This window comes from Microcaecilia unicolor, chromosome 3 (genome assembly GCF_901765095.1).
Source record: "Microcaecilia unicolor chromosome 3, aMicUni1.1, whole genome shotgun sequence".
In the NCBI taxonomy this organism is placed as follows: domain Eukaryota; kingdom Metazoa; phylum Chordata; class Amphibia; order Gymnophiona; family Siphonopidae; genus Microcaecilia; species Microcaecilia unicolor.
In genome coordinates, this window is record NC_044033.1 from 245,550,887 (window position 1) to 245,569,719 (window position 18,833).

The 18,833-nt window shown below is 49.4% G+C and overlaps 1 protein-coding gene across 1 annotated transcript in view; it reads left to right on the forward strand.

Moving 5' to 3' along the window:
• The window catches only part of LOC115464549, a 371,428-nt gene that overhangs the window by 113,614 nt on the left and 238,981 nt on the right, over nucleotides 1-18,833 (forward strand). Inside the window, 1 exon segment of the mRNA XM_030194915.1 lies at nucleotides 13,450-13,802. Coding sequence (XP_030050775.1) covers nucleotides 13,450-13,802 — 353 coding nt within the window.

An 18,833-nucleotide genomic window follows, 5' to 3' on the forward strand; every position in this document is an offset into this window, starting at 1 on the left:
GACGAGTGCCTCAGAGCCATCCTTCCAGGGATCCTGGAAGGGCTGATGCGCCAGGCTGCACCCCCGGCGCCGATGACTGTGGCGCCGGCGAGCTCTAGCCCGACGCCGGGGCCGTCGACACTGCCGCCGCTTGCGGCGCCGGTCTCGACCGCCACGCAGGTGGAGTCCCCGTCGACGTCGATGGAGGGAGCTTCGTCCCCGCCGGCGCGGGAGTCCACCGCTCGACGACACCGAGGCCTCGGTGCCTCGACGTCGAGCCGGGCCCGGTTCAGGACTCAGCTACATGAGCTTATGTCCGATACCGAGGATGAGGCCTCGTGGGGGGAAGAGGAGGACCCTAGATATTTCTCCTCAGAGGAGTCTACGGGCCTTCCCTCGGACCCCACGCCTTCACCGGAGAGGAAGCTCTCACCTCCTGAGAGTCTCTCCTTTGCCTCCTTTGTGCGGGATATGTCTATCAGCATTCCCTTCCCCGTGGTCTCTGTGGAAGAGCCAAAGGCCGAGATGCTCGAGGTCCTCGACTATCCATCACCACCTAGAGAGTCCTCCACGGTACCGCTGCACAATGTCCTCAAGGAGACACTGCTTCAGAACTGGATGCGACCGTTAACTAATCCCACCATTCCTAAGAAAGCAGAGTCCCAGTACAGGATCCACTCTGACCCAGAGTTAATGCGGCCACAATTGCCCCATGACTCGGCGGTCGTGGATTCTGCTCTCAAGAGGGCACGGAGTTCGAGGGATACCGCCTCGGCGCCCCCGGGGCGGGAGTCTCGCACTCTGGACTCGTTTGGGAGGAAGGCCTACCAATCCTCCATGCTCGTGACCCGCATCCAGTCATACCAGCTCTATATGAGCATCCACATGCGGAACAATGTGAAGCAACTGGCGGACCTGGTCGATAAGCTCCCGCCGGAGCAGTCCAGGCCTTATCAGGAGGTGGTCAGGCAGCTGAAGGCGTGCAGAAAGTTCCTGTCCAGGGGTATCTATGACACCTGTGACGTGGCATCTCGTGCTGCGGCCCAAGGTATAGTGATGCGCAGGCTCTCATGGCTGCGTGCCTCTGACCTGGACAACCGCACCCAGCAGAGACTGGCCGACGTCCCTTGCCGGGAGGATAACATTTTTGGTGAGAAGGTCGAGCAGCTGGTGGACCAACTGCATCAGCGGGAAACCGCCCTCGACAAGCTCTCCCACCGGGCGCCTTCAGCATCCACCTCAGCAGGTGGACGTTTTTCCCGGGCCCGGCAGGCTGCACCCTATTCTTTTGCAAAGCGTAGGTACAACCAGCCGGCCCGAAGGCCTCGTCAGGCACAGGGACAGTCCCAGCGCGCTCGTTCTCGTCAACAGCGTGCGCCTAAGCAGCCCCCTGCGCCTCCACAGCAAAAGCCGGGGACGGGCTTTTGACTGGATCCACGGGAACATAGCCGCCCTCAAAGTGTCCGTACCGGACGATCTGCCGGTCGGGGGGAGGTTAAAATTTTTTCACCAAAGGTGGCCTCTCATAACCTCCGACCAGTGGGTTCTCCAAATAGTGCGGTGCGGATACGCCCTGAATTTGGCCTCCCTGCCACCAAATTGCCCTCCGGGAGCTCAATCCTTCAGCTCCCATCACAAGCAGGTACTTGCAGAGGAACTCTCCGCCCTTCTCAGCGCCAATGCGGTCGAGCCCGTACCACCCGGGCAGGAAGGGCAGGGATTCTATTCCAGGTACTTCCTTGTGGAAAAGAAAACAGGGGGGATGCGTCCCATCCTAGACCTGAGAGGCCTGAACAAATTCCTGGTCAAAGAAAAGTTCAGGATGCTTTCCTTGGGCACCCTTCTGCCAATGATTCAGAAAAACGATTGGCTATGTTCCCTGGATTTAAAGGACGCATATACTCACAAACCCCGATACTGCCAGCTCACAGACAGTATCTCAGATTCCGCCTGGGCGCACGGCACTTTCAGTATTGTGTGCTGCCCTTTGGGCTCGCCTCTGCCCCACGAGTGTTTACAAAGTGCCTCGTGGTGGTAGCGGCGTACCTTCGCAAGCTGGGAGTGCACGTGTTCCCATATCTCGACGATTGGCTGGTCAAGAACACCTCGGAGGCAGGAGCCCTCCGGTCCATGCAGTGCACTACTCAGCTCCTGGAGCTGCTGGGGTTTGTACTAAATTACCCGAAGTCCCATCTCCAGCCAACTCAGTCTCTGGAATTCATAGGAGCTCTGCTGAATACCCAGACGACTCAGGCCTTTCTTCCCGAAGCGAGGGCCAACAATCTCCTGTCCCTGGCTTCGCAGACCAGAGCGTCTCAGCAGGTCACAGCTCGGCAGATGTTGAGACTTCTGGGTCATATGGCCTCCACAGTTCATGTGACTCCCATGGCTCGTCTCCACATGAGATCTGCTCAATGGACCCTAGCTTCCCAGTGGTTTCAGGCCACCGGGAATCTAGAAGATGTCATCCGCCTCTCCACCAGTTGCCGCACTTCACTGCTCTGGTGGACCATCCGGACCAATTTGACCCTGGGACGTCCATTCCAAATTCCGCAGCCCACGAAAGTGCTGACGACGGATGCATCTCGCCTGGGGTGGGGAGCTCATGTCGATGGGCTTCACACCCAGGGTCTGTGGTCCCTCCAGGAAAAGGATCTGCAGATCAACCTCCTGGAGCTCCGAGCGATCTGGAACGCACTGAAGGCTTTCAGAGATCGGCTGTCCTGCCAAATTATCCAAATTCGGACAGACAATCAGGTTGCAATGTATTACACCAACAAGCAGGGGGGCACCGGATCTCGCCCCTTGTGTCAGGAAGCCATGGGCATGTGGCGCTGGGCTTGCCAGTTCAGCATGCTCCTTCAAGCCACGTACCTGGCAGGTGTAAACAACAGTCTGGCCGACAGACTGAGCAGAGTCATGCAACCGCACGAGTGGTCGCTCCATTCCAGAGTGGTACGCAAGATCTTCCGAGAGTGGGGCACCCCCTCGGTGGACCTTTTCGCCTCTCAGACCAACCACAAGCTGCCTCGGTTCTGTTCCAGACTTCGGGCACACGGCAGACTGGCGTCGGATGCCTTTCTCCTCCATTGGGGGACCGGCCTCCTGTATGCTTATCCTCCCATACCTTTGGTGGGGAAGACCTTACTGAAGCTCAAGCAAGACCACGGCACCATGATTCTGATCGCGCCCTTTTGGCCCCGTCAGATCTGGTTCCCTCTTCTTCTGGAATTGTCCTCAGAAGAACCGTGGAGATTGGAGTGTTTTCCGACTCTCATCTCGCAGAACGACGGAGCGTTGCTGCACCCCAACCTTCAGTCCCTGGCTCTCACAGCCTGGATGTTGAGGGCGTAGACTTCACTGCGTTGGGTCTGTCTGAGGGTGTCTCCCGTGTCTTGCTTGCCTCTAGGAAGGATTCCACTAAAAAGAGTTACTTTTTCAAGTGGAGGAGGTTTGTCGTTTGGTGTGAGAGCAAGGCCCTAGAACCTCGTTCTTGCCCTGCACAGAACCTGCTTGAATACCTTCTGCACTTATCGGAGTCTGGCCTCAAGACCAACTCAGTAAGGAATCACCTTAGTGCGATTAGTGCTTACCATTATCGTGTGGAAGGTAAAGCCATCTCTGCAGAGCCTTTAGTCGTTCGATTCATGAGAGGCTTGCTTTTGTCAAAGCCCCCTATCAAGCCTCCTACAGTGTCATGGGATCTCAACGTCGTCCTCACCCAGCTGATGAAACCTCCTTTTGAGCCACTGAATACCTGCCATCTGAAGTATTTGACCTGGAAGGTCATTTTCTTGGTGGCAGTTACTTCAGCTCGTAGGGTCAGTGAGCTTCAAGCCCTAGTAGCTCATGCTCCATATACCAAATTTCATCACAACAGAGTAGTGCTCCGCACCCACCCAAAGTTCCTGCCGAAGGTGGTGTCGGAGTTCCATCTTAACCAGTCAATTGTCTTGCCAACATTCTTCCCCAGGCCGCATACCCGCCCTGCTGAACGTCAGTTGCACACATTGGACTGCAAGAGAGCATTGGCCTTCTACTTGGAGCGGACACAGCCCCACAGACAGTCCGCCCAATTGTTTGTTTCTTTCGACCCCAACAGGCTAGGGGTCGCTGTCGGGAAACGCACCATCTCTAATTGGCTAGCAGATTGCATTTCCTTCACTTACGCCCAGGCTGGGCTGGCTCTTGAGGGTCATGTCACGGCTCATAGTGTTAGAGCCATGGCAGCGTCAGTGGCCCACTTGAAGTCAGCAACTATTGAAGAGATTTGCAAGGCTGCGACGTGGTCATCTGTCCACACATTCACATCACATTACTGCCTCCAGCAGGATACCCGACGCGACAGTCGGTTCGGGCAGTCGGTGCTGCAGAATCTGTTTGGGGTGTAAATCCAACTCCACCCTCCAGGACCCGAATTTATTCTGGTCAGGCTGCACTCTCAGTTAGTTGTTCTTCGTAGGTCAATTTCTGTTGTATCCTCGCCGTTGCGAGGTTCAATTGACCTGGTTTCTTGTTTTGAGTGAGCCTGAAAGCTAGGGATACCCCAGTCGTGAGAACAAGCAGCCTGCTTGTCCTCGGAGAAAGTGAATGATACATACCTGTAGCAGGTGTTCTCCGAGGACAGCAGGCTGATTGTTCTCACCTACCCTCCCTCCTCCCCTTTGGAGTTGCGGTTTCTTCATTTTTGCTAGTCATTCAACTGGCGGGAGCGGTCGCGCACGGGCGGGAAGGCGGCCGCGCATGCGCGGTGGGCGTGCCCTGCGTGCCGACCATCCCGCGAAGCTTTTCCAGTTGGTGGGGGCTGCCGCGGACGTCACCCAGTCGTGAGAACAATCAGCCTGCTGTCCTCGGAGAACACCTGCTACAGGTATGTATCATTCACTTTATTGAATAACCAATAGTTTACTCACAAGTCAGAAGAGGTGCCTCTTAGCACAGAGCCTTCGTATTCTGAAAGCTGCCTCATTGGATGGAATCAGACCTGAGGAAAAGGGCAGTTGTACTGCTTAGGTAGAAAAGCAGTTACACAGGCAGAGCAGCTCACAGATAGGAGATTGAAAATGCAATATCTCATTGGCAAGATATGTATGAGGTAAAAAAAAACCGAGTTCTCTCCAGGGAGTCTGTGAGGACAAGTGCTGACAGACATAAGATGGAGACAGCTACCCAGTCAGTCAGAGAGAGAACCTGGACAGAAGAGGGGGGGGGGGCTCCCTCAAGCCCAAAGAACAAGACGCCAAAAAGACCAATGAGAACAGAGCCAAGCTAGGCTGAGAAAAAAGGTCTAGGCAACAGCCCACCAATAATAACAGTGTTTAAGCAAGTGTGTCTGCACTACCTGTGATCTACATTTCACTTAATGCCTTGCTTATCTAATATTACAGTGACCTACAGTAAAACATTAACACATTTCAAGAACCTATTCCAACCAGGCAAGGGTGTCAAAGGACAGAACAGTGCTTAGGATGGATCATTGTGGTATGCCTTTTCAAACAGGTTGGTTTTCAGTGATTTTCGGAAGAGTTTTAGGTCGTGCACTGTTTTTATGACATTTGGTAGTGCGTTCCATAGTTGCGCACTTATGTAGGAGAAGCTAGATCCAAAGATTGATTTATATTTAAGTCCTTTGCAAGTGGGGTAGTGAAGATTCAAGAATGTGTGTGTTGACCTTTTTGTGTTCCTGGTTGGTAAGTCTATGAGGTCTGACATATAAACCGGGGCCTCACCATGAACGATTTTATGGACCAGGGTGCAAACTTTAAACGCAATTTGTTCTTTTATTGGGAGGCAGTGTAGTTTTTCTCTTAGGGGTTTGGCGCTTTCGTATTTCATTTTTCCAAATATGAGTCTGGCTGCTGTGTTTTGGGCAGTTTGGAGTTTCTTAATGATTTGTTCTTTGCATCCGGCATAGATGGCATTACAGTAATCTAAGTGGCTTAGCACCACTGATTGTACCAGGCTGCAGAATATTTCCCTTGGGACAGTGGCGTAGCGAGGGCGGCTGCTACCCGGGGCAGTTTGCCGCTGCACCCCCCCCCCCCCGCGTGCAGCATGACACCCCCCTCGGCGGATCAACCCCCCCCCTTGGCGCATCACCCAAGCCCTCCCCCCCGAGTGCATTCTTGCCTGCCGTGTGCACGCCACTAGGGGGATGTCGGCTCCGCTGGTTCCCTGCTCCCTCTGCCCCGGAACAGGAAGTAACCGCCCCCACCGCCCCACCCTTGCTACGCCACTGCCTTGGGAAGAAAGGTTTTATTCTTTTGAGTTTCCACATTGAGTGGAACATTTCCTTTGTTGTATTTTTCGCATGGTTTTCTAGTGTGAGATTTCGGTCAATTGTAACTCCAAGGATTTTCAGGCTGTCCGAAACAGGAAGGGTGTAGTTTGGGGTGATTATGGTGGTGGGTTTGTTCTTGTTATATTGTGAAGAGAGGATGAGACATTGTGTTTTTTCTGCGTTGAGCTTTAGTTGGAATGCATCCGCCCATGAGTTCATTATTTGGAGGCTGTGCTTGATTTCATTTGTGATTTCTTTTAGATCCTGTTTGAACGTAGATGTAAGGATTGAGGCCTTGGTTGGATAGCGATTTGGCTAGAGGTATCATCATTAGGTTAAAAAGGGTTGGTGAAAGCGGTGATCCTTGGGGTACTCCGCATTCAGGTTTCCAATGTGATGATGTATTAGAATTTGATATCACTTGGTATGTTCTTGCGGTTAGGAAGCCATTGATCCAGCTAAGTACGCATCCTCCAATCCCGAAGTATTCTAGGATGTTCAGTAGTATTTTGTGGCTAACCATGTCGAACGTGCTGGACATGTTGAATTGTAGAAGTATACTGTTGCCAGTTGCAATTATTTGTTTGAATTTGGTTAGGAGAGTGATTAGTACTGTTTTGGTGCTGTGGTTGGATCGAAATCCTGATTGTGATTCATGTAGTATTGAGAATTTGTTTAAGTAGTCGGTAAGCTGCTTGGTTACCATGCTTTCCATTAGCTTGGTTGCCAGTGGGATGGATGCTACCGGGCGGTAGTTGGTTATGTCGTTTGCTTTTTTCTTTGAGTCTTTAGGTATTGGGGTAAGTAATATATTTCCTTTATCCTTAGGGAAGAGTCCATGTTGTAGCATGTAGTTTAGATGTGATGTGAGGTCTGTTATGAAGCGTTGAGGGGCGGATTTTATAAGGATATTGGGGCAAATATCCAGTTTACAGTGGGATTTGGCGAATCTGTAGATTGCTTTGGTTACGGTTTCATCGGTCAGTAGATCGAAATTTGTCCAGATTCGGTCTGCTGGGTATTCATCGGGGATTGGGTCCAAACAATCAATGAATTTTTCGTGGTCGGTGGCATTAAGTGGTAGCGTGGATCGTAGTTTTATGATTTCCTCACTGAAGTATTGAGCGAGGTTGTCTGCTGATGGGGTGTCTGTGTTGGTTGAGGTAACCAGTGTGGTGTCTAGTAGTTTGTTCACGAGTTGGAAAAGCTTATGTGTGTCTTTGTAGTCTGGTCCTATTTTGGTTTTGTAGTATGATTTTTTGGTTTGTCTTATTGTATATTTGTATTTCCTTTGCATTTGTTTCCATGCGTTAAGTGTGTATTCATCTTTCATTTTTTTCCATGCTCGTTCGAGTCTCCTAACTTGTGTTTTTAAGTTTTTCAATTAATCGTTAAACCATGGTATCGAGGTGTGTCTTCGTGAGGTTCTTGTTTGTAATGGTGCAATTTTGTGTAATATGTTCCTGCATTTGTTGTCCCAGTTTAGGAGGTAGTGTTTGGAGTTTGTTTGTGCTATCCATTCGTCCTTGTATATCTGTTGCCAGAATGTTATAGGGTCTATTTGGCCTCTCGTGGTGTAGGTTGTGCATTCTTGCTTGTGGCATGTGCCTTTTTTTTGCCACTGCAGGGCTAGGTTGAGTTTATGGTGGTCTGACCATTGTATGTCTGTCCATTTTGTATCTGTTAGTATTAGGTTTAAGTCTGAGGACAGTTTGTGTGTAATGAGGTCGAGTATGTGTCCTTTAACATGGGTAGCTTGCATATTAGGTCAGTTGCGGTCCCATAGTTGGAGGAATTCCTTGCATTCACATGCATTGGTTAGGTTAGGGTCTTCATCTTTGACTCTTCTCTCTCCTTCTCTGCTCATATCCAGCAGATTGCCAAGACCTGTCGTTTCTTTCTTTACAACATCCGTAAAATCCGCCCCTTTCTTTCCGAGCACTCTACCAAAACCCTCATCCACACCCTTGTCACCTCTCGTTTAGACTACTGCAATCTGCTTCTTGCTGGCCTCCCACTTAGTCACCTCTCCCCTCTCCAGTCGGTTCAAAACTCTGCTGCCCGTCTCATCTTCCGCCAGGGTCGCTTTACTCATACTACCCCTCTCCTCAAGACCCTTCACTGGCTCCCTATCCGTTTTCGCATCCTGTTCAAACTTCTTCTACTAACCTATAAATGTGCTCACTCTGCTGCTCCCCAGTATCTCTCCACACTCGTCCTTCCCTACACCCCTTCCCATGCACTCCGCTCCATGGATAAATCCTTCTTATCTGTTCCCTTCTCCACTACTGCCAACTCCAGACTTCGCGCCTTCTGTCTCGCTGCACCCTATGCCTGGAATAAACTTCCTGAGCCCCTACGTCTTGCCCCATCCTTGGCCACCTTTAAATCTAGACTGAAAGCCCACCTCTTTAACATTGCTTTTGACTCGTAACCACTTGTAACCACTCGCCTCCACCTACCCTCCTCTCTTCCTTCCCGTTCACATTAATTGATTTGATTTGCTTACTTTATTTATTTTTTGTCTATTAGATTGTAAGCTCTTTGAGCAGGGACTGTCTTTCTTCTATGTTTGTGTAGCGCTGCGTACGCCTTGTAGCGCTATAGAAATGCTAAATAGTAGTAGTAGTAGTAGTAGGTGTAGGTTTATGTCTCCTATTATAAGTGTATTGGGGTTTGATACACAGGTATTCGATATGAAATCCATGAAGTGTGGTTGACATTCTTGCCAGTTGCCTGGTGATCTTTAAAACAAAACAACATTTAGGTGGTCAAGCAGGGTAGAACGGTGGATTCTGACTGAGGCGATTTCAGGTGTAGGTGTTATAGACTCGGCTGTAGTTGTTACGGTGAAGTGGGATCTATAAATTAGTGCTATGCCTCCTCCTCTTTTTCTTTTCTTGTCCAGTGAGTGATTTTATAGCCTGGGGGGCAAAGTTATAAAAATTATGGGGTCCTTATGATCGTGAATCCAGGTTTCACTGATGAATAGGAGATCGAGGTTGTCTGCCGTGATCCAGTCTGTTATTATTGTTGTTTTGTTGACTACTGATCTGGCGTTTATGTATCCCACTTGAATTGATTGGTAGGAGTCAACTGGGTTCGAGGTTGTGTTGATTTTCGTTAGTTGTCTATTCTCCTGTAGTGTGGGTTTATTGTGACCTTTCTTACCTTTGTAGTGATTTTGTCCGCATATTTATTTTATTTTTATTTATTGCATTTGTATCCCACATTTTCCCACCTGTTTGCAGGTTCAATGTGGCTTACATGGTTCCAGAAATATGGGAGCATATTCTGGAGTAAATGGATACAGAGAGAATAATGAAGTTGAGTAAGGCATCTGAGGTATAACTCCGTACCAATTGCACAGGGTTAGAACAGGGAGGCAGGAGATTTGTACTTTTGTCTATTATTGTGAATAATTAGATCCTGATTATGGTGATATAGGCGATTAAGTGGGGGTTGGAATTCCTGAAAAGGTGGGTTCTTCAAATTTTTCCGGAAGTTTATGTAATTATCTATGAATTTCAGGTCTTTTGGCAATGTGTTCCATAGCTGGGTACATATACAGGAGAAGCTGGAGGCGTATATTGATTTGTAATTCAGACCTTTACAATTGAGGTTGCGGGGTGGCAGACTTAGGAGCGATGTCAGGAAATTCTTTTTCACAGAGAGGGTGGTTGGTGCCTGGAATGCCCTCCCCAAGGGAGGTAGTGGGTAAAAAATGACAATTAAAAATTAAGTTACAAAGTAGTACATTTAAAACAAATTGGAGAAAATATTTCTTCACTCAACGTATAATTAAACTGTGGAATTTGTTGCAAGAGAATGTGGTAAAAGCAGTTAGCTTAGCAGGGTTTAAAAAAAGGTTTGGCTAACTTACTAAAAGTCCATAAGCCATTATTAAGATGGCCTAGGGGGAAAATCCACTGCTTATTTCTAGGATAAGCAGCATAACATGTATTGTGACTCTGGGCAAGTCACTTAACCCTCCATTGCCCGCCGCATAGAGCCTGCCATGAGCGGGAAAGCGCGGGGTACAAATGTAACAAAAAATTTAAAAAATAAAAAAAATTGTACTGTTTTGGAATCTTGCCAGATACTTGTAACCTGGATTGGTCACTGTTGGAAACAGGATGCTGGGCTTGATGGACCTTCAATCTGTCCCAGAATGGAAACGTTTATGTTCTTATGTTAGGATAAAAGTGCAGGTGCCTGAAATTACAGAGAAGATGAAAAGACGACTAATATGGTTTTAGTCACAGCAGATGAATCCATTAACTGATGGGCCGCATCCGCCCACCAGCAGGCGGAGACAGAGAACACCGAAAGCACACAGCGATCCTGGACGTCCAGCCCCTTCCACCCTCAGTACATGAAATCTCCAAAGCAGAGTGAAGAAGAAAGACAAAATAACATAAACTTTCCTCACAGTGAACAAACGCTTCCTGAACCGGAGCAAGAACAAAGCAAAGGAGGGACATTCTCAACCTCCTGTTATATAACAGCATATAGCAGCTCTGAGAGTTTGTCTTCAAGCACTCCTGATGAGACAAAACATCTGTATGAAACATCTGTACAAGAAATAAAGTCTTGTATTACTTCCATTGTTTTGGTTGTTATTATTCTGGTGGGGTGTATTGTGTCTGGGTAGTCTACTGAGCATGTGCATTGTGGGTATGTTGTTGGTGTCTGTGAGGGGGGTGGTTAGTGTGTGGTGGATTAGGGATAGTGAGTAGATTATTAGTAATAATTTGGTGGTATTCATTTTGGTGTAAACTCTCATGGTTCGTCCTCCATCCCTATCCCGCTCTCTGTTGGAGTTCCTTAGGGATCTGTCCTTGGACCCCTTCTTTTTTCAATCTACACCTCTTCCCTGGGCTCCCTGATCTCATCTCATGGTTTCCACTATCATCTTTATGCTGACGACACCCAGCTTTATATCTCCACACCAGACATCACTGCGGAAACCCAGGCCAAAGTATCGGCCTGCTTATCCGACATTGCTGCCTGGATGTCCAACCTCCACCTGAAACTGAACATGGCCAAGACCGAACTTATTGTCTTCCCACCCAAACCCACTTCTGTTCTCCCTCCATTCTCTATCTCAGTTGATAACACCCTCATCGTCCCCGTCTCATCTGCACGCAACCTCAGTGTCATCTTCGATTCCTCCCTCTCCTTCTCTGCGCATATCCAGCAGATAGCCAAGACCTGTCGTTTCTTCCTCTATAACATTAGCAAAATTCGCCCTTTCCTCTCTGAGCACACCACCAGAACTCTCATCCACTCTCTCATTACCTCTCGCCTTGACTACTGCAACCTACTCCTCACTGGCCTCCCACTTAGCCATCTATCCCCCCTTCAGTCCGTTCAGAACTCTGCTGCACGTCTTATCTTCCGCCTCGACCGATATACTCATATCACCCCTCTCCTCAAGTCACTTCACTGGCTTCCGATCAGGTACTGCATACAGTTCAAGCTTCTCCTACTAACCTACAAATGCACTCGATCTGCAGCCCCTCCTTACCTCTCTACCCTCATCTCCCCTTACGTTCCTACCCGTAACCTGCGTTCTCAAGACAAATCTCTCCTTTCAGTACCCTTCTCCACCACCGCCAACTCCAGCCTCCGCCCTTTCTGCCTCGCCTCACCCCATGCTTGGAACAAACTCCCTGAGCCCATACGCCAGGCCCCCTCCCTGCCCATCTTCAAATCATTGCTCAAAGCTCACCTCTTGAATGTCACTTTCGGCACCTAACCACTACACCTCTACTCAGGAAATCTAGACTGCCCCAACTTGACATTTCGTCCTTTAGATTGTAAGCTCCTTTGAGCAGGGACCGTCCTTCTTTGTTTAATTTGTACAGCACTGCGTAACCCTAGTAGCGCTCTAGAAATGTTAAGTAGTAGTAGTGTTAATTCGTTTTGGGTTGTTAGGTGATCGGGTATAATGGTTGAGATGTAGTCCTTGTAAATAGGATGTTGTTTGTGCGGTCTGGAGTGGGTTTGTTCTCTGTGGTGATGGTGAGCGGGTTAGTTGATTTAGAATGACTGATTTACTCACAGTTGATTTATTCACAGTTTGATGTATGGACCTAGAACTGTATCAAGTGGTCAGGATGTGGTGGTCTCCGGAGTGGTGGTTGTGGTCCAGGATGAATAGAATAGCTGGGCAGATAGGGGTAGTTCAGGGCTAGGCGATAGGAGAGCGTATCTTCCGGCTTGGGTAGATTCGGCTGGAATGTGTTATTGAAACGGTCTTTCCCTGGAGAGGAGCATGTGTTGGGTTCACTGTAGATTTCGCTGCCATTTAGACGCTCAGTAGATGATTGGTGAGTGATGTCTCGGGATAGGAGTAGTCAAGTGAGTTAGAGTATTGGTCCAGGGCATGGGATCTCTATAGCTACGGGAGCTGGCTGGTGGCAGGAATCTGTTGGGCATAAGTCAGCTCAGGAGATGCAACAGCCACCTGTTTCAGCTCACGTTCAGCTGCGCTCAGCAATCCGCCGTTTCTGGCCAGTCTCAGTCGCCCTCTCCGGAGTGGGAGAGTTCCAAGGTGGGGGTGGCCAGCTCCTGAGGGTTTGGAAGGGTGCTGGAGGTGAGAATAACCTGCTTTATTGAAAGCCTGATGTATTTGGAAACTTGCTTCATTTACCTGCTTTATCGGAAGCCTGACTTATTTGGAAGCCTGCTTTATTCACCTGCTTTAGTGGAAGCCTGATTTATTTGGAAGCCTGCTTTATTTACCTGCTTTACTAGAAACCTATGTGGTTGGAACCTGTTTGTTTGAGGATAACCTATGTACTGAAGTTTGTGACAGCTGTTATTGGCTTGATAATAAAACTCGTTTGACCTAGCCACTGTCTGCAATTGTGGTGAGATCTGGAAAACGGCTGGTGGGCGGCTCCACCTTGTTGGGACGCAGTGGAGCCTTTTCACAATGGCACTACCTGAATCGTGATCCACAGAGACGAGTTGTGGGACACAGGACCTTGGTTCCCTTTATTAAGGCGCAGACCAGCAGGCACCTCAGGTAAGCTGTACCTAGGGAGGCCAAGGCTGGATAAGGAGCCGGCTAAGGGAGGGGGAACTAAAGGGTAGAGAACCCAGGCAGATTCTTAAAGGGAACCTGCTGCTGAGAGAAAAAAAAAGGTAGCGCACTTGGGTTTGTTTCTTTTGCTTTACAGGATCTTATCCATTCCCACTGATGAAGCAGAAGGAGTTATTGCACTGGATGGCAGCACAGTTCCAGAAACAGCAAGAGGACTCATTGCAAGCCTTGCACTATGTGGTGGAAGCTACCAGGGAGCAACAAGGGCCCCTCCTAAAAGCCCTCCAGGTGCAGATGCAAGCGATGGAAGATTTGGTGTGGAAAGTCGCAGCACCCAGCGCTCCGGAGATGACCCCTATGGTGGTAGGCTCAGCTCCCTATCAGCCTTTCTCTTTGGGGAAAATGGACGGAATTGACGATGTGGAGGACTTTATAGTAACTTTTGAGAGGATTGCCAGGGCCATGAAATGGCCATCGGAGCAGTGGGCTGTGAGGCTGGAGGGCTGTTTGACTGGCACGACAGGATTGTGAAAAATTACAGAAGGACCTTACGAGACTGGGAGAGTGGGCGGCTAAATGGCAGATGACGTTTAATGTGAGAAAGTGCAAGGTGATGCATGTGAGAAAAAAGAACCCGAATTATTGCTACGTCATGAAAGGTTCCACGTTAGGAGTTATGGACCAAGAAAAGGATCTGGGTGTCGTCGTCGATAATACACTGAAACCTTCTGCTCAGTGTGCTGCTGCGGCTAGGAAAGCGAATAGAATGTTGGGTATTATTAGGAAAGGTATGGAAAATAGGTGTGAGGATATTATAATGCCGTTGTATTGCTCCATGGTGCGACCGCACCTTGAGTATTGTGTTCAATTCTGTTCGCCGCATATCAAGAAAAATATAGTAGAATTGGAAAAGGTGCAGCGAAGGGCGACTAAAATGATAGCGGGGATGAGACGACTTCTCTATGAAGAACGACTAAGGAGGCTAGGGCTTTTCAGCTTGGAGAAGAGACGGCTGAGGGGAGACACGATAGAGGTATATAAAATAATGAGTGGAGTGGAACAGGTAGATGTGAAGCGTCTGTTCACGTTTTCCAAAAATACTAGGACTAGGGGGCATGCGATGAAACTACAGTGTAGTAAAGTTAAAACAAATTGGATAAAAATTTTCTTCACCCAACGAATAATTAAACTCTGGAATTTGTTGCCAGACAACGTGGTGAAGGCAGTTAGCTTAGCAGAGTTTAAAAAGGGGTTAGACGGTTTCCTAAAGGACAAGTCCATGGACCGCTACTAAATGGACTTGGGAAAAATCCACAATTCCAGGAATAACATGTATAGAATGTTTGTATGTTTGGGAAGCTCGCCAGGTGCCCTTGGCCTGGATTGGCCACTGTCATGGACAGGATGCTGGGCTCGATGGACCCTTGGTCTTTTCCCAGTGTGGCATTACTTATGTACTTATGAAGCGCTGGCTGCCTATAGGGCCTTAACCCCTGCTCGTGCTATCAACTATGAGGAGGTGGTGGCAGCTATTAAATGTAGATTGGGCTTGACCCAAGACTACTATCGCCATGTTTTTAGGGAGACCATGCTAAAGGGAGAAGAAAGGCCTAGGGCCTTGGCCGAGAAACTCAGGGATCTGGCGGTTAAGTGGCTGGAGCCTAAGAAAAAAACAGCCGAGCAAGTGGTGGAGGAAGTAGTAGTGGAACAGTTCCTCTTCGCTATCCCCTGCTCGGTATGTGAGTGGTTAGTGAGACAAGGTTCTCGCTCCCTAGAGGAAGTAACCCGGGGGGCAGAACTATATTATGAGGCCGAGAAACGCCCCCTCAATCCTTTCCTCCCGTGGAGTAAGGGGCCTATAGGCCAAGTGGCGTCCCAGACCCGGGTAAGGGAGCGAAGAAGGAGGAGTCCTCCCCACTTAAAGGGGGCAAGTGTTTTCAATGTGGCCAAGGGGATCATTTTCTGAGGGATTGTAAGGAGAAAGTAGGGTTCATGGGCCAGAGTGAGGTAGATCAGGACTCCTTTTTGTTTAATGAAGTTCAGTTGGAGGGAGTTCCTGTTAGAGGCCTTTTGGACTCGGGAGCAAATCAATCCATGATATCTAAACGTCTATGGCAGAAGATAAAGGGTACCCAGGAAGAAGGGGATGAGGCGTATTGTGGCACGTTACCCATTCGGTGTATTCACGGGGCCACAACAGCCTACCCGGTGTTCCGCCTGAAGCTCCACAGCCCCTTCTTTAATGGGTACCTCAGTTTAGCAGTGCTGCCTAGGCTACCCTTCGACCTGGTGTTGGGGAGAGACTGGGGTCCTTTTTCTAGGTGTCTCCAGGAATTGCAGGGGTGGGTAACCACGCGGGCCCAACATGCAAAAGGAGGGACAGTACCCTTGGAGGATGACTCTTTAGGGCAAATCTTCCACTTTCATGAGACAGTATTGGGAGCTCCAGGGAAGGGGCGGAAGGCTAGGGACTCCTGGCTCCTAGAAAGGCGGAAGAGAGCCCAGGCCCTCCGTGAAATAGGTCAAGGGGAAACCATGCCCTGGGTTGCAGGGGAGGTGGTAGCAGGGTTCCCTGCCTTTGCCCAGGAGCAGAGAGGGGATCCTGTCCTCAAGAGAGCTTTTGAGCAAACCAGGGGAGTTCTTTCAGAGTGTTTCCTCCGCTTTAGGCTAGACAAGGAGTTATTATATAGAGAAATTCGGGAACCGGTGGGAGGCACTATGCGACAACAACTAATAATTCCCCAGGTATTCCGGAAAGTTATTCTCAAGGGTGGCCATGATCATCCGAAAGCAGGTCATAAGGGCTCCAGAACACATTAAAACAAGTCCTGGAGCGGCTTTATTAGCCAGGGGTACATCGGGAGGTACAGGAATATTGTCAAAGCTGCCCTCAGTGTCAGAGACTGATTGACCAGCTTCCTTCACGAGCCCTGTTGTTGCCCCTTCCCATCAAAAGAGAACCTATGACTAGCCTAGCCATGGACATTATCGGGCCCCTCATTAGAATCCCTAGGGGATTCCTGTACATTCTGGTCATCATGGACCGAGCTACGCGGTTTCCCTGGGCTGTTCCCTTATGAAACATAAAGGCCAAGGGAATAGCCACCGAGTTAGTTAAACTCTTTTGTGAGATAGGGTTCCCTAGGGAGGTTCTTACTGACCAGGGCTCTAATTTCAAGTCCAGTAGCTTAAAACGGTTATGGGAGGCCTTTGGCATCTACCATATAACAACCTCTGCCTACCATCCCCAGTCGAATGGAATGGTAGAAAGGGTCAACAAAACCCTTAAGGGCATGCTGAGGAAGGGATTAAACCGGCAGTATGAGGACTGGGATCAGCTACTTCCCTTTGCTTTATACGCCTGCCGGGAAAATATTCAGGCATCGCTGGGGGTGTCCCCGTTTGAGCTAGTACACGGACAGCTACCCCGGGGAATTCTGGACATTATACAGGAGCAGTGGGTGGAGAGAACAGAGGACCCCCAACCCATCAGTATATATCTCCGGGAATTAAGGGCCCGGTTACATCACCTATCAGAGTATGCGCAGAGCAATTTGGGAAGGTGCCAGGGGATTCTAAAGGGGTACTATGACCAGGGTACCAAGGCTAGGCATTTCCAGGTAGGGGAGCTGGTCCTGGTAATGATCCCCTCAGACCCCCATAAGTTCCTCTCGCAGTGGAAAGGGCCTTGCACCATAGACGGTAAAGTAGGTCCTTGGACCTACCGGGTTAAAAATGACAAAGGAAGAGTCCAAGTGTATCATGTGAATGTACTATACCCATGGATAGAGCGAAGCGGGATTGTAGCGGTCCAGGAGGAAGACCTAGGGCCCCAGCTTAGTGACCTCAAGGAAGGGGGTACTCCGGGTATAGGTACTTCCCTGGAGCCCCAGCAGAGGCAGGGGGTGGAGGCACGGTTGAGGCAGTTTCAGGACGTGCTTAACCCCCTTCCTGGGGAAACACAGGTGATCACCCCCTATATTCATACTGAACCGGGGCGGATCATTCGCCAAAGACCCTATCGGGTGCCTGAGGCTCGAAGACAGGAGATTATCAGGCAAGTGTAAGAAATGCTGGACCTTGGGATCATAGAAGAGTCCTACAGTCCATGGGCTAGTCTGGTAGTACTAGTACCAAAATCCGACAGCTCCCAAAGATTTTGCATTGATTTCAGGAGGGTTGACACCATCTAGATTCGATGCCTACCCTATGCCCGAGTTGATGATTTATTAGATAGATTGGGACAAGCCCGGTATCTTACTACTCTAGACCTTACAAAAGGCTATTGGCAAATTCCTTTAGCAGAGGAAACCAAGCCTAAGACTGCCTTTATTACACCTCTAGGGCTATTCCAATTTAGGAGAATGCCATTTGGCTTGAATGGGGCGGCTGCATCCTGTCAACGTTTAGCCGATTAGATCCTGTGGGGGCATCACGAGTATGCAGCCGCCTACATGGATGATATCGTAATATTTAGCAAGGAGTGGATGTCCCATTTGCCGCGGGTTGCAGCAGTGTTAGAATCCCTGCGGGAAGCAGGATAGATGGTGAACCCAAAAAAGTGCATGTTCGCTGCCCAAGAGGTGACATACCTAGGATATTGGGTAGGAGTAGGAATCATAAAACCCGTAACCGATAACAAAAAACAACTACGTAGCTTTCTGGGACTTGTGGGGTACTATAGACGTTTCATCCCTAACTTTGCGGAGATCTCCAGCCCCTTGGCAGATATGTTAAAGAGAACCCACCCCAATACTTTTGATATGGGAGACACAGGAGAGGGCAGCCTTCAACACACTACGACACATCTTATGTCAAGAACCCGTCTTGAGGGGGGTAGATTTTGGGAGGCCCTTCCTTTTACAAACCGATGCCTCCGAAACAGGGCTAGGGGCTGTCTTGTCCCACAAGTTTGGACAGGAGAAACACCCAGTGCTGTTTCTGAGTAAGAAACTGACGCCCGCAGAACGGCACTATGCGGTGATAGAGAGGGAGTGCCTAGCCGTTAAGTGGGCCATGGAAACTTTGAAGTATTACCTCCAGGGATGACCTTTTACGCTCATAACGGATCATGCCCCGTTAAAATGGTTGCAGCAGATACGCGGACAGAACAGCCGCCTTACGAGGTGGTATTTAGCCCTGCAGGCTTTTTCCTTCACAGTGCAGCACCAGGCAGGGAAGCTCCATGGAAATGCAGACGCCCTGTCCCGAATTGCGAACCCTCGGGAGAGTCATCTGTGGTCTTCCGAGGGTCGCAATTTCTTGAGGGAGGGGGTGTGTGACAAGGCTACTGCCAGGGTGGCTAGGATGAAGCATTTAGACCCTGAAATGCAAGTATCAGAAGCCATTGCAAGGAGGGAGGCAGAGAGTAATCTGGAAACAAGGGAATGGATTCCCAGCTCCAGCAAAGGGAGCCAGGGGGATAGCCAGGCTGAGCCTATAATTTTGTCTCCCACTAGGGGGAGGCGGAGGGAAGAAGCTCAGATTCCCTGGATACACAATCAATATACCATGCGGCCC